General features: G+C 40.2%; 1 protein-coding gene across 1 annotated transcript in view; it reads left to right on the forward strand.

Annotated features, from left to right (window-relative positions):
• Positions 1-869: 869 nt before the first annotated feature.
• LOC139165479 (solute carrier family 2, facilitated glucose transporter member 5-like) overlaps positions 870-16,266 on the forward strand; it is a 36,319-nt gene continuing 20,922 nt past the window's right edge. The window contains exons 1-6 of the mRNA XM_070748655.1: positions 870-896; positions 2,617-2,712; positions 6,196-6,347; positions 8,557-8,681; positions 12,634-12,786; positions 14,890-15,015. Coding sequence (XP_070604756.1) covers positions 870-896; positions 2,617-2,712; positions 6,196-6,347; positions 8,557-8,681; positions 12,634-12,786; positions 14,890-15,015 — 679 coding nt within the window. The remainder of the gene's footprint in view (positions 897-2,616; positions 2,713-6,195; positions 6,348-8,556; positions 8,682-12,633; positions 12,787-14,889; positions 15,016-16,266) is intronic.

Raw genomic sequence — 16,266 nt, forward strand, 5'->3', positions numbered from 1 at the left:
TGGCAGCACCTGTTCACCTAGTTACCCAGCCTGAGGTGGGGGGGGCGACCCAGGAAGGAGAGCGCGGGAAACACGAAGCAAATTGTCACCACAGCGAGTGACACTGGTAAGGTTGTAAGTCGAGGACTTAACTGTTCACTTGAACGATGATGAACATTCAAGTCACTCCCACCTGGTTACATGGCTGGCAAGCCACTCCTACCCAATAATGACCATTAAACCACACCTACAAAGTAAGCCACACCCACAGTGTGGCAGTAAAACGTTTGGCTGCCCATTACTGGGTAGAAGTTCTCCTGCTTGAGCAGAGAGTTGGACTACAATACCTCCAAGATCCTTTCTAAATCTGTTCTGATCGGTTGAAAGCTAACAACAAATTAATTATGCCCAAAAGACAATGGATACTTAACTGCCGTGGTACATCCCCCTGGAGGCTGCCTGGAAGCCAAACCCCCCTCCCAGAGCCTCTGTGTGAGCCAAAAATCAGCTAGCCGGCAGATGCATGCAGGTTTGAGGTGAACTAGGGCAAAGGCTCGTGTGCCAGTTGATATGGCTCCGTGTTCTACCTGTGGCACCTGTGCCTTGGGTTCGCCATCACTGATCTATGCAGTGCAATCCTTCTCTCTCAATACAAGGAAGTATACAACGGTAAACCACTTTTGAAAAATGTAGCCAAAACTTGCAGGGAAGTTAAAAAGTGACTCAAAAGTGACTCATGAGTCCACCCAGATTGGAGAATTTGCAGGTCAGTAATCCAGAGAGCAAAGAACATGTTAATCCTTGTGTATAAGGATATTTCAAATGTCTCTCAAGGATCCTCTCATTTCCCAACAGGTGATCCAGATTGCTCATAGCTCCCTACGAAAGACATGGAGGAACTCAAGACTGCTTGGAAGGTGGTTTGTCTAATCTGCTGGTTTATGATTATTAGCTATCTGATGTTTATATCCAAGACTTCTGTGTTGGTATAGGATAAGGTTATGTAAGAAAAGATATTATCATTAATAGATGAATCAACTCCCCCCGGAGATTAGTATTGTGTGATTATTTTACTATAAGGGTTTTTAAATTGTTTTTTAAATATTGGATTTGTAGACTTTTTATTATTGTTGTGAGCCGCACCGAGTCTTCGGAGATGGGTAGAATACAAATCTAATAAATTATTATTATTATTATTATTATTATTATTATTATTATTATTATTATTATTATTATCATTATTATTATTGTCATCATTATCAATAATAATAATAATAATAATAATAATAATAATAATAATAATAAAGTTTAATATAACCTGAAATAGGCAGCATTACGTGATCATCAATCTTTGAAAAAGACTGGATTAAAATACAGATTAGTTTTAAGAATTAATCAAATAATCCACCATCCTGGAAAAGGTGGAAAAAAGGGCTGCTATTATTATTATTATTATTATTATTATTATTATTATTATTATTATTATTATTATGAAATGGAGCACCCCCTTATGAAACCAGCCTTGGGCTCTTCAGCTTTGAAAAATTGCGTTTAAGGGGTGACTTTATCGAAGTGTATAAAATCATGCATGGGATAGAAAAGGTGGATAGAGAAAATTATTTTCTCTATCACACAATACACACGGGGGCACTCCCTAAGGCTCATAGGTACGAAAGTGAGGACAAATAAATGGAAATATTTCTTCACCCAGAGGGTCGTTGGTTTATGGAATTCACTTCTAGAAGAGATTGTGACAGCTGTCAGCCTTGATAGCTTCAAGGCAGGATTAGACAGATTCATGGGTGCCAAGTGTATCGGTGATTATTGAAATGGATGTCCATGTGCCGCCTCTATGTTGCTTGAGGCAGGCAGGATTCCCTTGAGTACCATTTGTTGAGGATCAAGGGAAAGGGAGGTTTTTGGCTTCTCTTTCTGCTCAAGATTCCCATGGACATTTGATGGGCCACTGTGTCATACAGAATGCTGGACTCAATGGGCTTTGGACTGATTCAGCATAGCTCTTCTTATGTTCTTATGTTCTTATCCTCTGTCGTGTCTGTTTCAGATTGTTTGTTTGTTTGTTTGTTTTTTTGTTTGTTTAGTTAGTTAGTACAAAACATGATGAAGGTTACAAAGGATAAACATATAGTAAGATAGATCAATGAAAGACTAGAAGAAAGATATAGGAATAAAAGAAGGATATATAAAGAGATAAAGGAGAGACAGTAGGATAGAGGACGGAAGGCACACTGGTGCACTTATGCACGCCCCTTACTGACCTCTTAGGAATCTGGAGAGGTCAACCATGGATAGACTAAGGGGGAAATGTTGGGGGTTGGGGGATGACACTACGGAGTCAGGTAATGATTCCCACGCTTTGACAACTTGATTATTAAAGTTGTATTTTTTACAGTCAGGTTTGGAGCGGTTAATATTAAGTTTGATTCTGTTGTTTGCTCTTGTGTTGTTGTGGTTGAAGCTGAATTAGTCATTGACTACTTCAATGATTATTTCAGCCTGTTTCTTTGCCTGTCTGTCTATTTGCCCACATGTCCATCTCTCTGCTTTGTGTAATTCACTCTTACAACTCTATAGGTACAATAACTCACCTTACAAGAGCTCCTATTCTCCCCCCAGGGTGTATCAAGACACTTCCTTTCCACTGCCCTGACCTGTTATGTGATCTGTATGCATTGTGGGTTCTACGGCTGGATTCTTTACTCTCCCGAAGTGGTAAGAAAAGCATTTTGAAGCTGATACTGTCTTCAAGAAGGCATAGTTTTTCAAGCAACACAGCTCTCTCTTGATTAGAGATCAATTCTTCTTCTATAAAATGAGCCCGTTACTTTGCTTTTCCAATAAATTTCTTTGTCATGGATGCCGGGTTTGGTGTCACATTGCTCATGTTAAACATCTACACAGAGGTCTCCAACTTTGGGAACTTTAAGACTTGTGGACTCCAATTCTTAGAGTTCCTCAACCACCTTTGCTGGTTTTCTTTTCTGGCCAAGGAATTCTGGGAACTGAAATCTGAAAGTGTTAAAGTTGCCAACGTTGTTTTTAAAGTTAGATAACCACCTGAACCATTTGTCTCAAGCCTTGTAGAACTCTGAATCGTTTTTGTTTTGTTATTTCCATTGTTATTTTTGATAATTCGGCACATTCCATTATCTAACTTTAAAAACAATAAAACAAAAACCAATCAAAGTCTCTTAATATAAATCAAAATAAAGACATATACAATAGAAATTCGGACCAAAATCAATACAATCCCTGTCTGAGTTCAATCCACTTGATAACTATTAATAACTTACTAATATCATAACTCACAAATACTTCTCACTTGCAGGTACTACCCCGCCCCTCTTTTTTTCTCTCTTTTCTTTCTTTCTCCTTCTTTCCTTTCCTTCTTCTTTTCTTTTCTATCCCACCTCCAACTACTTTTCCTTTCCACGTCACCCTTGGACTATTAAATACTACAGTTAGAAGATTATCCAAATAAGAATATTGAATACAAAATAATTACATATAGACAAATATTTGAAATGTACATACAACAATATATATAAGCTACTGTATAAAAATACTGTTTACCCCATCCCCCTCCTACTTTTCTTGTTTGTATTCCCATCCCCCCTTTCCCTGTTTTTTTTTTTGTATAACCTAATAAAGTATATTTTTAAAGTTGCCAACGTTGGAGACACCTGACCTACACAAAACTGCTGCAGGTGATCCTCCTTCACCATTGGGATGAAATACGATTGTATTCTGATGATACCCAGTTGTGCATTGTATTCTGATGATACCCAGTTGATGTATTAATGCTGTGAGTGACGTTTCTTGGTGCCCGAAAGCTGTTGAAATTAAGTGGTTTCCCCCCCAGTTAGACCAGTTTATCAGGGCAACCTGATCTACCCAAATGTGGGACAGAACATACTGCTTCTGGTTTCACATTTAACATGTTAATATCTGCAAACAAACAAAACAAAACATAACTTGGAACCATAAGAGCAACCTACATTTTATCACCTGGAGGGCAGACAGCTTTTCCATTACCAGTTCTGAATTTTAAGTTTCAATCCCACGCTGAATTCTGGAGTCAAGTTGATGACATGGATCAGACTAATTTGAGTGACTGATGGAAGACAATATCTGTAGCTCAGAGTTGAATTGTGAAGCCCTTGTTGCTTTCTGAGGTTGGTCCATTACCAACCATCAATACTAGAAGAGTGTTGCTTTAGCTGACATTTTATATGCCAGTGACTTGCCCTGCCACTAATATAGAAGTATAGTAATTTCTTCATCAAGCTGTTGTTTACTATTTACTCATTTGTCTAAGTTGATTGTTCCTTGCTCCTGAGAACTCATCCATCTACAGGCACATAGAGATAAACAAAATCTACATACCATTGAAAAGAGAAAAGGAAAAACCCAAATAGAAAACTAAAAGACAAAAACACCTCCACACCAGCAATCAACAGCCAGATGAGCATTTATTAACACCAATCAAGAAGTACACAATATCCTAATCAAGGCCCTACTGAGTAAAACCAACAGTAAAGTTAACAGCCTAATCAAGGAATTGAAAGTTATCTAGTTTGCTAATGAAACATCTACAAGAAAACAACCAAACTCAGACAGTGTCAAGGACCCCATCATTTAAAGTTGGTTTTGAAAATCGTTTTAATCATAAGGTTGTGTACATCTCCTCTTTCCATTGGGCCGTTAATTCTAAGGACTACGGCAGGGGTGTCAACCTCAAGACCTGGGGGCCGAATCTGGCCCTTGGGGTGCTTAGATCTGGCCCATGGAGTCAGTACTGGTGTTCTGCTGGCGTGTTTCAACCCCCCGTAATTACAGGGAAATTAATCCAGGAAGACACACACCACACAAAAAAAGGAAAACCAAAGAGTTTTTATAAACAGAAAAACAGAAACAGCTCCCTTTTTAAATGTCAAAGGGATTTTCTGGTACACACAAGGCACAGGTTAAATGCAATCCAATTGCTCACCCAATAACTGGGAAATTGAGTCCAATTCTAAAGTCCAGAGAGTCCACACACAATCTTGAACAGCACACAAACCATGATCTTGACGAAACAATGAATCAGATAAACTGCCACAGGGCTAAACCAGCACGCTATTCTTTTTATCTGTAGCACTAATTACAGCAGCCCCACCCAACCACAGGTGGCCTCATTTTCTCTTGTAATAATCCTTCAGTTGTAGTCTCCTATGTATCACTCTACGCATGCGTGGATGTGTTATTAATTCTTGTTCAGAATCCAAGGATGATACAGATGATTGATCTCCTCCTGGGCTGTCTGCCAAACTCCCCTCTTCCCTGTCACTCATGCTTCCTTGGTCAGAGGATGCTTCATCGGCAGATTCCATCGGGAGCAAAACAGGCCTGCGGCATGTGGATGTCTCCCCCACATCCACCTCCACATTCCTTGGGGCAGGAGCTGGGTCAGAGCTAACCACAACACCTGGAAACAGCACTGGCCAATGGTGTCTCTGCATGTGAAAATGGAGTTGGGCAACGCCACACGTGGCCCTTCTGAGAAATGTTTTGCTGGACAGAAACTCCCAGGAGATCATCACAGCTGATAGTGGAGCTCGCAAGTGGCGCTTGCTGCTCTCCCAAGCTTCATTTTCACTGGCAGAGGATTGCAGGAGGCTGCTGCAGCTGATAATGGAACACACGAAGGGCTCATGCAGCTCTCCCAAGCTCCATTTTGGCTGTCAGAGGCTTGCAGGAGGAAATCACAGTCGAAAACAGCCCTATTTTCTCTGGGAGAGCCCTCAGGCCCCATAGATGTCCCTGACATATGACATCAAGCTGAACACACCCAACCTAGTCATGCCCACCCCCGCCCCCTCCCTCCAAGGTCAAACAATAACCAATGAAATCAAATTTGACACCCCTGGTCTACAGTTATCCAGATGTTTCATAGTCCTCAAGATTTCACTTGAGGAGCTTCTTGTTTATATTAAAGTCAGTTTCTGGAAACTTCACTGATGCTTCTCACATATAAGAACTATACTAAACATTTTCCCTTTCGCATTCTTCTGGGACATTTTCCAACTTTCTCATCTAGTTTACACTCCCAGTTTGTCCTGGAGAGATCTGACTCAATGTTAATCTTACTGAGATAAGCAATGTTTTAAAAAAAACAACACTTCTTAGAATCAATCTCTGTCCTTCTTTCCTTAGCTCATTCATTTCTTTTATAATGTCTCGGAACCAAACCAGTTGCCTGATCCAGCTGCTCAGCTGTTCTTTATGCACATTGTCCTTGATTTATTCCCACTTGGAGCCTCAGTAGGATCACTTTTGTCTGGCTACATGGCAGACAGATTTGGCAGGTAGGTGGACATCACTCTCAATACAGGGATACTTTTTCTAGAATTTGTGGTATAATCCAATCGGAGAAACAATGTCCTTTTTTTCAAGCTTTTCTCCTCTTTGCAATTAGCTATGAATAATTTGAAGAAAAACAATGGCAGAACAAAGAAACATATCATTATGGCCCGGGGTGGATTCCTGTTGCTGCCGCAACCGATGCATTGTGGGCATATGTTATTTATTTACTTGTTTACTTGTTTACTTGTTTACTTATTTACTTGTTTACTTGTTTACTTGTTTACTTGTTTACTTGTTTACTTGTTTATGTGTTTATGCGTTTATGTGTTTGTTTGTTTGTTTATGTGTTTGTTTGTTTGTTTGTTCGTTCGTTCATTCGTTCATTCGTTCATTCGTTCATTCGTTCATTCGTTCATTCGTTCATTCGTTCATTCGTTCATTCGTTCATTCGTTCATTCGTTCATTCGTTCATGCATTTATTCATGCATTTATTCATGCATTTATTTGGTTAGTTAGTTAGTTAGTTAGTTAGTTAGTTAGTTAGTTAGTTAGTTAGTTAGTTAGTTAGTTAATTAGTGTTGTGGTTGGCTCTGGCCCAGCTCCTGCCCCAGGGAATGTGGAGGTGGAGGCAGGGAAATTATCAGCATGTTCTAGGCCTGTTTTGTTGCCGGCAGAGTCAGGTAGTGCAGTTTCCTCGGACGAAGAAGAAGGTGGGGGGTGACTTGGAAGAGGGGGGCTTGGCACACAGCCCAGGAAGCAAATCACCATTATCTTCGGATGACGAAGTGTTAGAACCACACAGGCGCAGACTTATGCATCATAGAGACCAATTGAGGAAATATTACAGGAGATAAGAAAGGCCACCTGTGTTTGGGTGGGGCTCCAGTAATTAGAGCTGCTGCTATAAATAGCAGCGTGCTAGTTTGGCCATTGTGAAAGATTATCTGATCGCAGTTCTTCAGGATCATGCCTCGCTGTGTCTGAACTTTGTTTGTGGATTTTTCACACCTTTGACAGCAAAACAGAGTAAAGTGTGTGTGTGTTTCACTTCATTGCAAGGAGGGCTGTGACGTTTCTTCACAACTACTAGCTAAGTACTTAAGGACTGATTAAGGGACTTGTACAGCCTACAAGGTTGTTTTGGGTGCTTTGTTTCTTTTGAATTTTGTGATAAAGAACATTGTTTTGAATTTGTACCCTTGAATTTTCGGGAAGCTTCTATCAGAGAGCCTGGCAGAACAGTTAGTTAGTTAGTTAGTTAATTAGTTAGTTAGTTAGTTAGTTAGTTAGTTAGTTAGTTAGTTAGTTAGCAAACATGTAAATGTGCAAAGCAATACGTTGACTAAAATAAGCTAAAATGTATATATACATGATTGAAATTTTGAATGAGAAGGGGATGTAAATATCCCAAATGTATGTTTTATTTGTGTCTGTTTTTTTCTCTTTTACTTTCTTATTTGTTTTTGTCTTTCCTTTTTCGGTTCTGTTTTTTATTTTCTTAGCATTTATAATGTTTACAAATTTATTGAAATTTTAATGTGGTTGTTACTGTTTAATGTTTTGTGTTTGTTTTTTAAAATTCAATAAAAAAAATTAAAAAAGAAAACTAAGTGATATGTATGTATTAGTAATTGGTTAATTTTGGGAAAAACTGAAATATGAGAATTTGATTTAAATTTTGGAAGGCAGATGGCGAAGATGAGAAAAGGTGGTAGCACTGTATAATGATATAACACAAAATTTACTCATTGTTTAGACTTTAAACCTATAGAACTTTATTTTATGAAGTATGTGATATATTATGAATAGGTTTTTAAATTAAAGATATATATATAGAGAATGTTTTATTAGCCATATGATACAATATTAAAATTTAGATAAAAGGTTTTATTAATGTTTGCATTGATGTTATGAAAAAGAATTTTTATTTACACTTTTAAGAATTGACAATGTTGTATAAAATTAATAACAATTTTTAGATGAGGAGAGATAAGAGCCTCCATTGAGTGAGTAATAAGAAAAGTTTATATATGATTGATTTTAAGCATTGTTGTGTTTATAACTATATATTGTTTTATTTCATGGTGGAGAAAATAATATATATCATTTTCAAAACATGCAGATTCCCAGTAAGCTCACTAGTTCTTTTGATTTACGTTAATTTTATTTTTCATCTTCTTACCCATCTCTTTCATTTTTTTTTTTTAATAGGAAAGGATCTATGGTGGCAACTAATCTTTTGACTATAATCTCGGCCACCTTTTTGTCTAGTAACACGATAATAAGTGCCTATGAATTCACCATTTGTGCACATTTGCTTGCTGGGATATGTTTAGGTGAGTAGAGTTATGATTGTTTCGGCTTTGTGTATTCTCAAAAGAAAAGCAGTCAGGCCTGAAATGCTTTATGCCTTTCAGGTAATTCTATCACAGACTAGTAATCTAAGGCACACGTATGCAAACATACATGGTGGAGAGCAACTAAGATGATTAAAGGCCTGGAGACTAAAGTATATGAAGAATGGTTGCGGGATTTGGGTATGGCTAGTATGGAAAAAAAAGCAGTGGTTCAATAAGTCTTTTTTCCAGCGAAACTGGTATATCAGGGCAGCCTGGTCTACTCAATTACGGGACGGAACATACTGCAGTCACTTTTCTGATGAAGTATTTTTGTGTTGAATTTATCTTTACCAACAAAGAAATAAAGGGAGGCTAGGATAGATTATCAGAGTTCATTGCAGAAAAATCTATTTCCAGAAGCACACACAGATGACTGATTCAGCTGGATTCATTAACTTCTTTATATATATGTAAACAAGGCCGAAGTGGTGCCATCCTAGTCTCTGTTAATTTTAAAAAATCAGCAAAAAAACATGTGAGATATATATATATATATATATATATATATATATATATATATATATATATATATATATATATATATGTGAATGGTGAGGCAGCAGCCATCTCGATCACCGGAACATAGAAACTTTAATAAAACCACTTAGCTTTCGTTAGCGTGCTGCTAACTTCGTCAGAGTATTAAAAATGCCATGGGAGACAATCACCTTTATAAAGCATTATTCAGTCTGCTCATTGCCCGCGTCATAGGGCCACACCCTTCTCTCCCCTCTGCGGCAAGCCTAATTGTGGGCTTGCTCATGCTGGCTAAAGGGGGATCTACCGCTTTTACTCGCGTCTGTTGCCTCTTTCGCTCCCCAAGGGAGGAGGTGGAGTTACGAGGCCTAATTGTGGGCTTGCTCATGCTGGCTAAAGGGGGATCTACCGCTTTTACTCGTGTCTGTTGCCTCTTTCCCTCCCCAAGGGAGGAGGTGGAGTTACGAGGCAATACTTCGGAGGTGTTTGGTATTACTTTTTCCCCCCCATTATCGTTGTTACTTTCCATAGTGGTACATGTCTGCTCTTGCAATTTTTTTGCCCATGCCCTCGTCTTAGGTCTGCACTGTTCTAATACTCCCTTGTCCCCTGTGTTGGAACTGCATTGTGCCCCTCCCCCTCTATCTCCATGTTGCTCCAGTATGTTCCCTTGCTCCTCGTTGGGGGTTGCTCTACCCTCATTTAGCTGGTTTCTATGCCCGGCCTGGGGAATTCTGTTAGGGGCTTTATCCAATCCTAATGACCTATCCTATGACGCGGGCAATGAGCAGACTGAATAATGCTTTATAAAGGTGATTGTCTCCCATGGCATTTTTAATACTCTGACGAAGTTAGCAGCACGCTAACGAAAGCTAAGTGGTTTTATTAAAGTTTCTATGTTCCGGTGATCGAGATGGCTGCTGCCTCATCATTCACACACGTACCTGGAACTCGCATTTTTAGGACTATTCTTGATATATATATATATATATATATATATATATATATATATATATATATATATATATATATATGTAGATTGTTCTGAGTTCGGGTTTTGCCCTGTGTAATGTTTTGCATGTCTATGCGACGTATATATATATGTATGTGTATATATATATATGTATGTGTGTATATATATATATATATATATATATATATGTATGTATGTATGTGTGTGTATATATATATATATATATATATATATATATATATATATATATATATATATATATATGTATCAAATGTTTTTAGCTGGAATTTTAAAATTAAGGGAGACTGGGATGGTCCCATTTCGGCCTTGTTCTGGCCTCATCAGCTAGCCACACCCTTCCTTACTCAAATTCCAGCTTAAAACATTTGATACATACAGAATATAGTTGTCGGCTATGAATAAATTAACTGCCTTGAAATGGTCCTGGGTTGGGCCTAGAGGCAAAAAGGAGCTGTGACGTTCCTTCAATATACCAGTGTGATCCGACATTAAAAAAAAAACCCCATATATATATATATATATATATGACGGTCTTGGTATATTTGGGTTTCTTCCCGTGTAGGATTTGGAAATTTCTGGCGACGTTTTTACGAGGTCCCACTCGTCATCTTCAGGCTGGTGTTTCTGTCCTTGTTCTATTATTATTATTATTATTTTTATTATTATTATTATTATTATTGTTGTTGTTGTTGTTGTTGTTGTTGTCGTCGTTCTGGCCTCATCAGCTAGCCATGCCCTTACTGGGATTTGATCCTGGGCCCTCTGCCTTGTAAGGCAGAGAATTAACCTCTAGGCCACCAGATCAGATCCCTTCAGCTTTGTACCAGGGAGGGGCTATATGTTTTTTCCGTTTGATTACCCTGGTATATTGAAGGAATCAGGTAGCCACACCCCTTTTTACTGGGATTTGAACCCTGGGCATCTGCCTTGTGTGTTTGTGTGTGTGAATGTGGTGTGCATGTGTAACATATTTTTGCTGATAATGAAAAGGAAGGGACAAAAAGGACTCAACAAAAAATCATGTGTGTGTGTGTGTGTGTGTGTGTGTGTGTAACATATTTCTGCTGATAATGAAAAGGAAGGGAGACTACTATAGATCTATTTTGGGCTTATTTGCCTTCATCAGGTAGCCATACACTTACTGGGATTTGAACCTGGAGCCTCTGCCTTGTAAGACAGAGACCTTAGCCATTAGACTACAGGCCCATCTCCTGTATTGTGTGTGTGTGTGTGTGCGTAATTTTTTTTCGAGTCACCCTGGTATATAGAAGGAACATCACAGCTTCCTTTTTGCCTCTCGACAAAAAAATTACACATAACCCTTCCCTGGTACAAGCTGATTCAGGAAATGAGCTTGTAGCCTAAAGGCTAAGAACTCTGCCTTACAAAGCAGAGGCCCCAAGTTTAAACCCAGTAAAAGGGTGTGGCTACCTAATGAAGGCAAATAAGCCCGAAATAGATCTTTAGTAGTCTCCCTTCCTTTTCATTATCAGCAAAGATATGTTACACACACACATGGTTTCTTCCCATGTAAGTTTCAGAGATTTCTGGCAATATTTCAATGAGGTCCCACTTGTCCTCTGCCGTATACATATATTTATAGAGGGACGGCAGCTCAGATCACACTTTGTTCACCCTAGCGCAAAGTTGAAAGCACCAGCCTGAAGATGACAGGTGGAACCTCGTTGAAATGTCACCAGGAATCTCTGAAACTTACACAGGAAGAAACCCAAATATTCCAAGACCGACATACCTGTCCTTGTGAAAATCTAGAAAAACACACACACACACACACCACAAGAGGAGAGTTAGTTTCATTCCAGCAGAGCAGACAAGCACAGAGAGGACTGAGAGTACAGAGTGGACCAGAGAGCAGAGTGGACTGAGAACAAAGTGGGCTGAGCCACGCCCAGACTTAAGCTTAAGTTTTCAGTTTTGATTCTCTGCACAGACTCAGAAGTGTTTAGCTCCCATTGGCTGATTTAGTTGCTATGCCTATTCATTGGCTGACCTTGTCACCCTTGGCTCTCCCAGTTCATGAATATGCGAACATAGATATATTTTAAGCTACCTAGATCAGCTAGCCAAGAGCTGTCAAATTTGATTTCTTCACGGGACTAATCAGTGTTCTAGTTGTCGTCTGTGGGCTTGTGGCGGGAGTTGGGTAGGAACCAACAGGCAGATGTGTGGGCAGGAGTTGATGGGCCCATGTGCATGCAAGCCCCATCCCAACATCCTGGCTGCTTCCTGTGTACAGGTGCACCTGCCATGATAAAATGAGCCAGGCTGAAGCTTTCTGGATGGAAGGGGAGAAGAGCAATTATCGTATCTGCATGGTTTCTAATGTTCTCTTAACTTATTTTTCTACATTGTGTCCCATGTACATCTGAATTGCCTTTTAACTTATATTCTAACCAGGTGCAACCCTCTGCCTTATATACTTATACCTCTTTGAGATTGCTCCCAGACCCATAAGGGGAGGTGTTCTCATGCTAACGAACTTCTTTATAAAACTGGGCAACATGATTTCTCAGATAGTGACCTTTTTTGCAATCACCGGACACTGGAGAGGTATGTGTTTTTAAGAATGCCTTTGTTATGTGCGTATAAATCAAAAGCATTAAAACTAACAAAGAAAAAAAAAGAAATACAGTGGTACCTCTACTTAAGAACTTAATTCGTTCCGTGACCAGGTTCTTAAGTAGAAAAGTTTGTAAGAAGAAGCAATTTTCCCCTTAGGAATCAATGTAAAAGCAAAGAATGCGTGCAAACCCATTAGGAAAGGAATAAAAGCTTGGAATTTGGGTGGGAGGAGGAGGAGGAAGAAGAAGAGGACGAAGACAGTCATTGACGAAGGAAGAAGGTGAGGTGAGTGCCCCTTTTTGCCTTTCCATGCCCAGATGTTCCGGGAGACAACCTCGTGCTAGGTGTATGGGAGGCAGCGCGAGGGAGTCACCACAGCGAAGTAGTTTATTTCCTCTCCAAGTGCCCAGAGAAAGGAAAATTCTCTGTTCGCTCTGGGCTGCCAAAGCTTTCTTAAGCACCACCAAAAGGCTCCTCTGGCAGCCCTGAAAAGCCCGAGATGGCCAGGATTAATGGGGAAATGGCAGGAAACTAGCCAGGCCTTCATATCACTCTCAAATTTCCTGGGAATTTTTTCCGGGCTCGGGTTCTTAAGTAGAAAATGGTTCTTAAGAAGAGGCAAAAAAATCTTGAACACCCGGTTCTTATCTACAAAAGTTCTTAAGTAGAGGCGTTCTTAGGTAGAGGTTCCACTGTTTTCAATAACCAAATTGAATTGTCAAATTGTTCTGTTGTGGGTTATCCCGTGGCAAGTTTGCAAGTTGCCCCATTCCATTTAGGGCAGTTGTGTCAAACTCAATTTCATGGAGGGCCACATCAGGGTTGTGTTTGACCTTGGGGGAAAGGATGCAGAAGACCATAGCCAGATATTGTGTGAACAACTCAATGTCACATGCCGGGGGCACCTATGGCGGCCCAAGCACTCTGCCAAAGAAAATGGTCTCCCAAGCTCCATTTTCAGCTGCAATGACCTCCTGCAACCCTCTGCCAGCGAAAATGGAGCTTGGGAGGGATGCCAGTGGCCCTCATGAGCTCTGTTTTCCACTAGTAGAGGCACTGCAGGCCAGTCATTTACTGCTTTTTTGTTCTGCCTCACTGGCTCAGGCAATGCGTAATAGTCCAAGGAAAAGAAATCAAACACACACATGCTCTGCTAATCAGCAAACTTGTATTAAACAAACAAAAAAGGGTTACTCAAAACAGTTCTTAGTGTCCAAAAACAATGATAGTGCAAGGCTTACTTCAGCCGCATACAAGAACACAGGAAAAAATAAACAAAGACAACCTGGTATGAGCAAAGACGTTTCAGGAGTCCTTTTGCATCTTTGAAGCAAACAGCAAGTCCCAGAGTTTCCACCTCCCACTTGTCTGAAAAAGCTGGGTTGAAAACTCCAACGGCACGGAACAGAAACTTCAGAGCAGGAACCACAAAATAACGCAGATAAACAGCCACAGTTTGCCTTGGGCCTCTGTTCCCTTTTACCCCTTTATCCCTCATTAAGGGAACCACACCCAGCCCTCAGTATACGAACCACACACAGCCCAGGTGCTACTATGATGACTTGTAGTACTCCTTCAGTCGATCCCTTCTCTGCATAGCTCTTTTGCTACGCAGATCAATATATTGATCTGCAGAAGAATCCAGAGACGAAAGACTGCCTGAGGGACTGCATGCCAAATCCCCTGGGCTGTCTACTGAATCCTGCGTACCAGTGGCCTCGTCCTCCTGGCTGTCTGCCACATCTTCCTGGCTGTCAGCCAGGCTTTCGCATTCAGTTTGTGCCGCGTCTCTCTCATCTGTGGAAGCAACAGCTGGCCCAGGCCCAAACACAACACTTTAAGGATGGCCCAGTGGGCCAGATCTAAGTTCCCTGTGGGCTGGATCCAACCCCTGAGCCATGAGTTTTACACCCCTGATTTAGAGGATCCCATTCTTTTAATCATGAGCTAAGTGGCAGGGAGGATATTAAACATATGTGTTTTCCTGGATTTGAAAAAGATGGGGGTACGTAGACATACGCTTGAAAAATCCATTTAGATTTAAAGCAGATAACAGGTAATTCTATGCTATTGTTGCGTCTTCTTCTGCAGGATTGTATCTAATGATATTTCTGTCTACAATAATTTCTTTGACTCTGATCTTCATACTGCCCAGAATACCTGAAAGTCCCAGATACCTACTAATCCAAAAGGATGATGAAGAGACAGCAAGGAATGGTAAAATTACTCTAAAGTAAGGTGGCCAAATTTTAGCATTGGTAAAGCAGGACACCATTGACTGGGGTAGGGGGGACACGACTGAAAAATCTGTACAGACTTTTCCTACAGCATCTGTTTTTGTATATAGTTTTCCTATCTGGCCCTTTTATTGCAGTAGAAAATAATTGCATCTATTTATTATCTTTCCCATTTGTTTGATTTCCTTGAATACCATTGTGTTTGTGTGTGTGTGTGTGTGTGTGTGTGTGTGTGTGTGTGTGTGAGAGAGAGAGAGAGAGTTCGTGAGTGAGTGAGTGAGTGGTAGAGGACATAAACAAGTCAACATGCACTATTCTATATAGCATTCATCTCCATCAACCTACTTAGGCGCCTTGGAGTTCAACTCCTATCATTTCAGATCGTGCAGACTGCAGCTGCGAGAGCAATCATGGGCTTCCCTAGGTATGCCCATGTTACACCAACACTCCACAGTCTGCATTGGTTGCCAATCGGTTTCCGGTCACAATTCAAAGTGTTGGTTATGACCTATAAAGCCCTTCATGGCACCGGACCAGATTATCTCAGGAACCGCATTCTGCCGCATGAATCCCAGCTACCAGTTTGGTCCCACAGAGTGGGTCTTCTCCAGGTCCCGTCAACTAAACAATGTCGCTTGGTGGGACCCAGGGGAAGAGCCTTCTCTGTGGCGGCCCCAGCCCTCTGGAACCAACTCCCCCCAGAGATTAGAATTGCCCCCACCCTCCTTGCCTTTCGTTAGCTTCTTAAAACCCACCTCTGCCGCCAGGCATGGGGGAACTGAGATACTCTTTCCCCCTAGGCCTTTACAATTTTATGCATGGTATGTCTGTATGTATGTTTGGTTTTATAATAAGGGTTTTTAACTGTTTTAATATTGGATTGTTTATATGCTGTTTTTATTACTGTTGTTAGCCGCCCCGAGTCTATGGAGAGGGGCGGCATACAAATCCAATAAATGAATGAATGAATGAATGAATGAATGAATGAATGAATGAATGAATAAATAAATAAATTATAAGGCTAGAAACCAGTTCTACTAAGTTATATATACGTTATAAGTTATAGCTGCTCCGAGTCTTCGGAGAGGGGTGGCATACAAGTCTAATATATATACAGTAAATATATATAATATATATAAATACATACTTGGAAGAACTGAACTCATAGATGACCCTCACTCAGTCAAAGACCTTGGGGTGCTCATATCCAATTACCTAAGTGCTAGAGCCC

Source organism: Erythrolamprus reginae, chromosome 3 (assembly GCF_031021105.1).
Source record: "Erythrolamprus reginae isolate rEryReg1 chromosome 3, rEryReg1.hap1, whole genome shotgun sequence".
Taxonomy (NCBI): domain Eukaryota; kingdom Metazoa; phylum Chordata; class Lepidosauria; order Squamata; family Dipsadidae; genus Erythrolamprus; species Erythrolamprus reginae.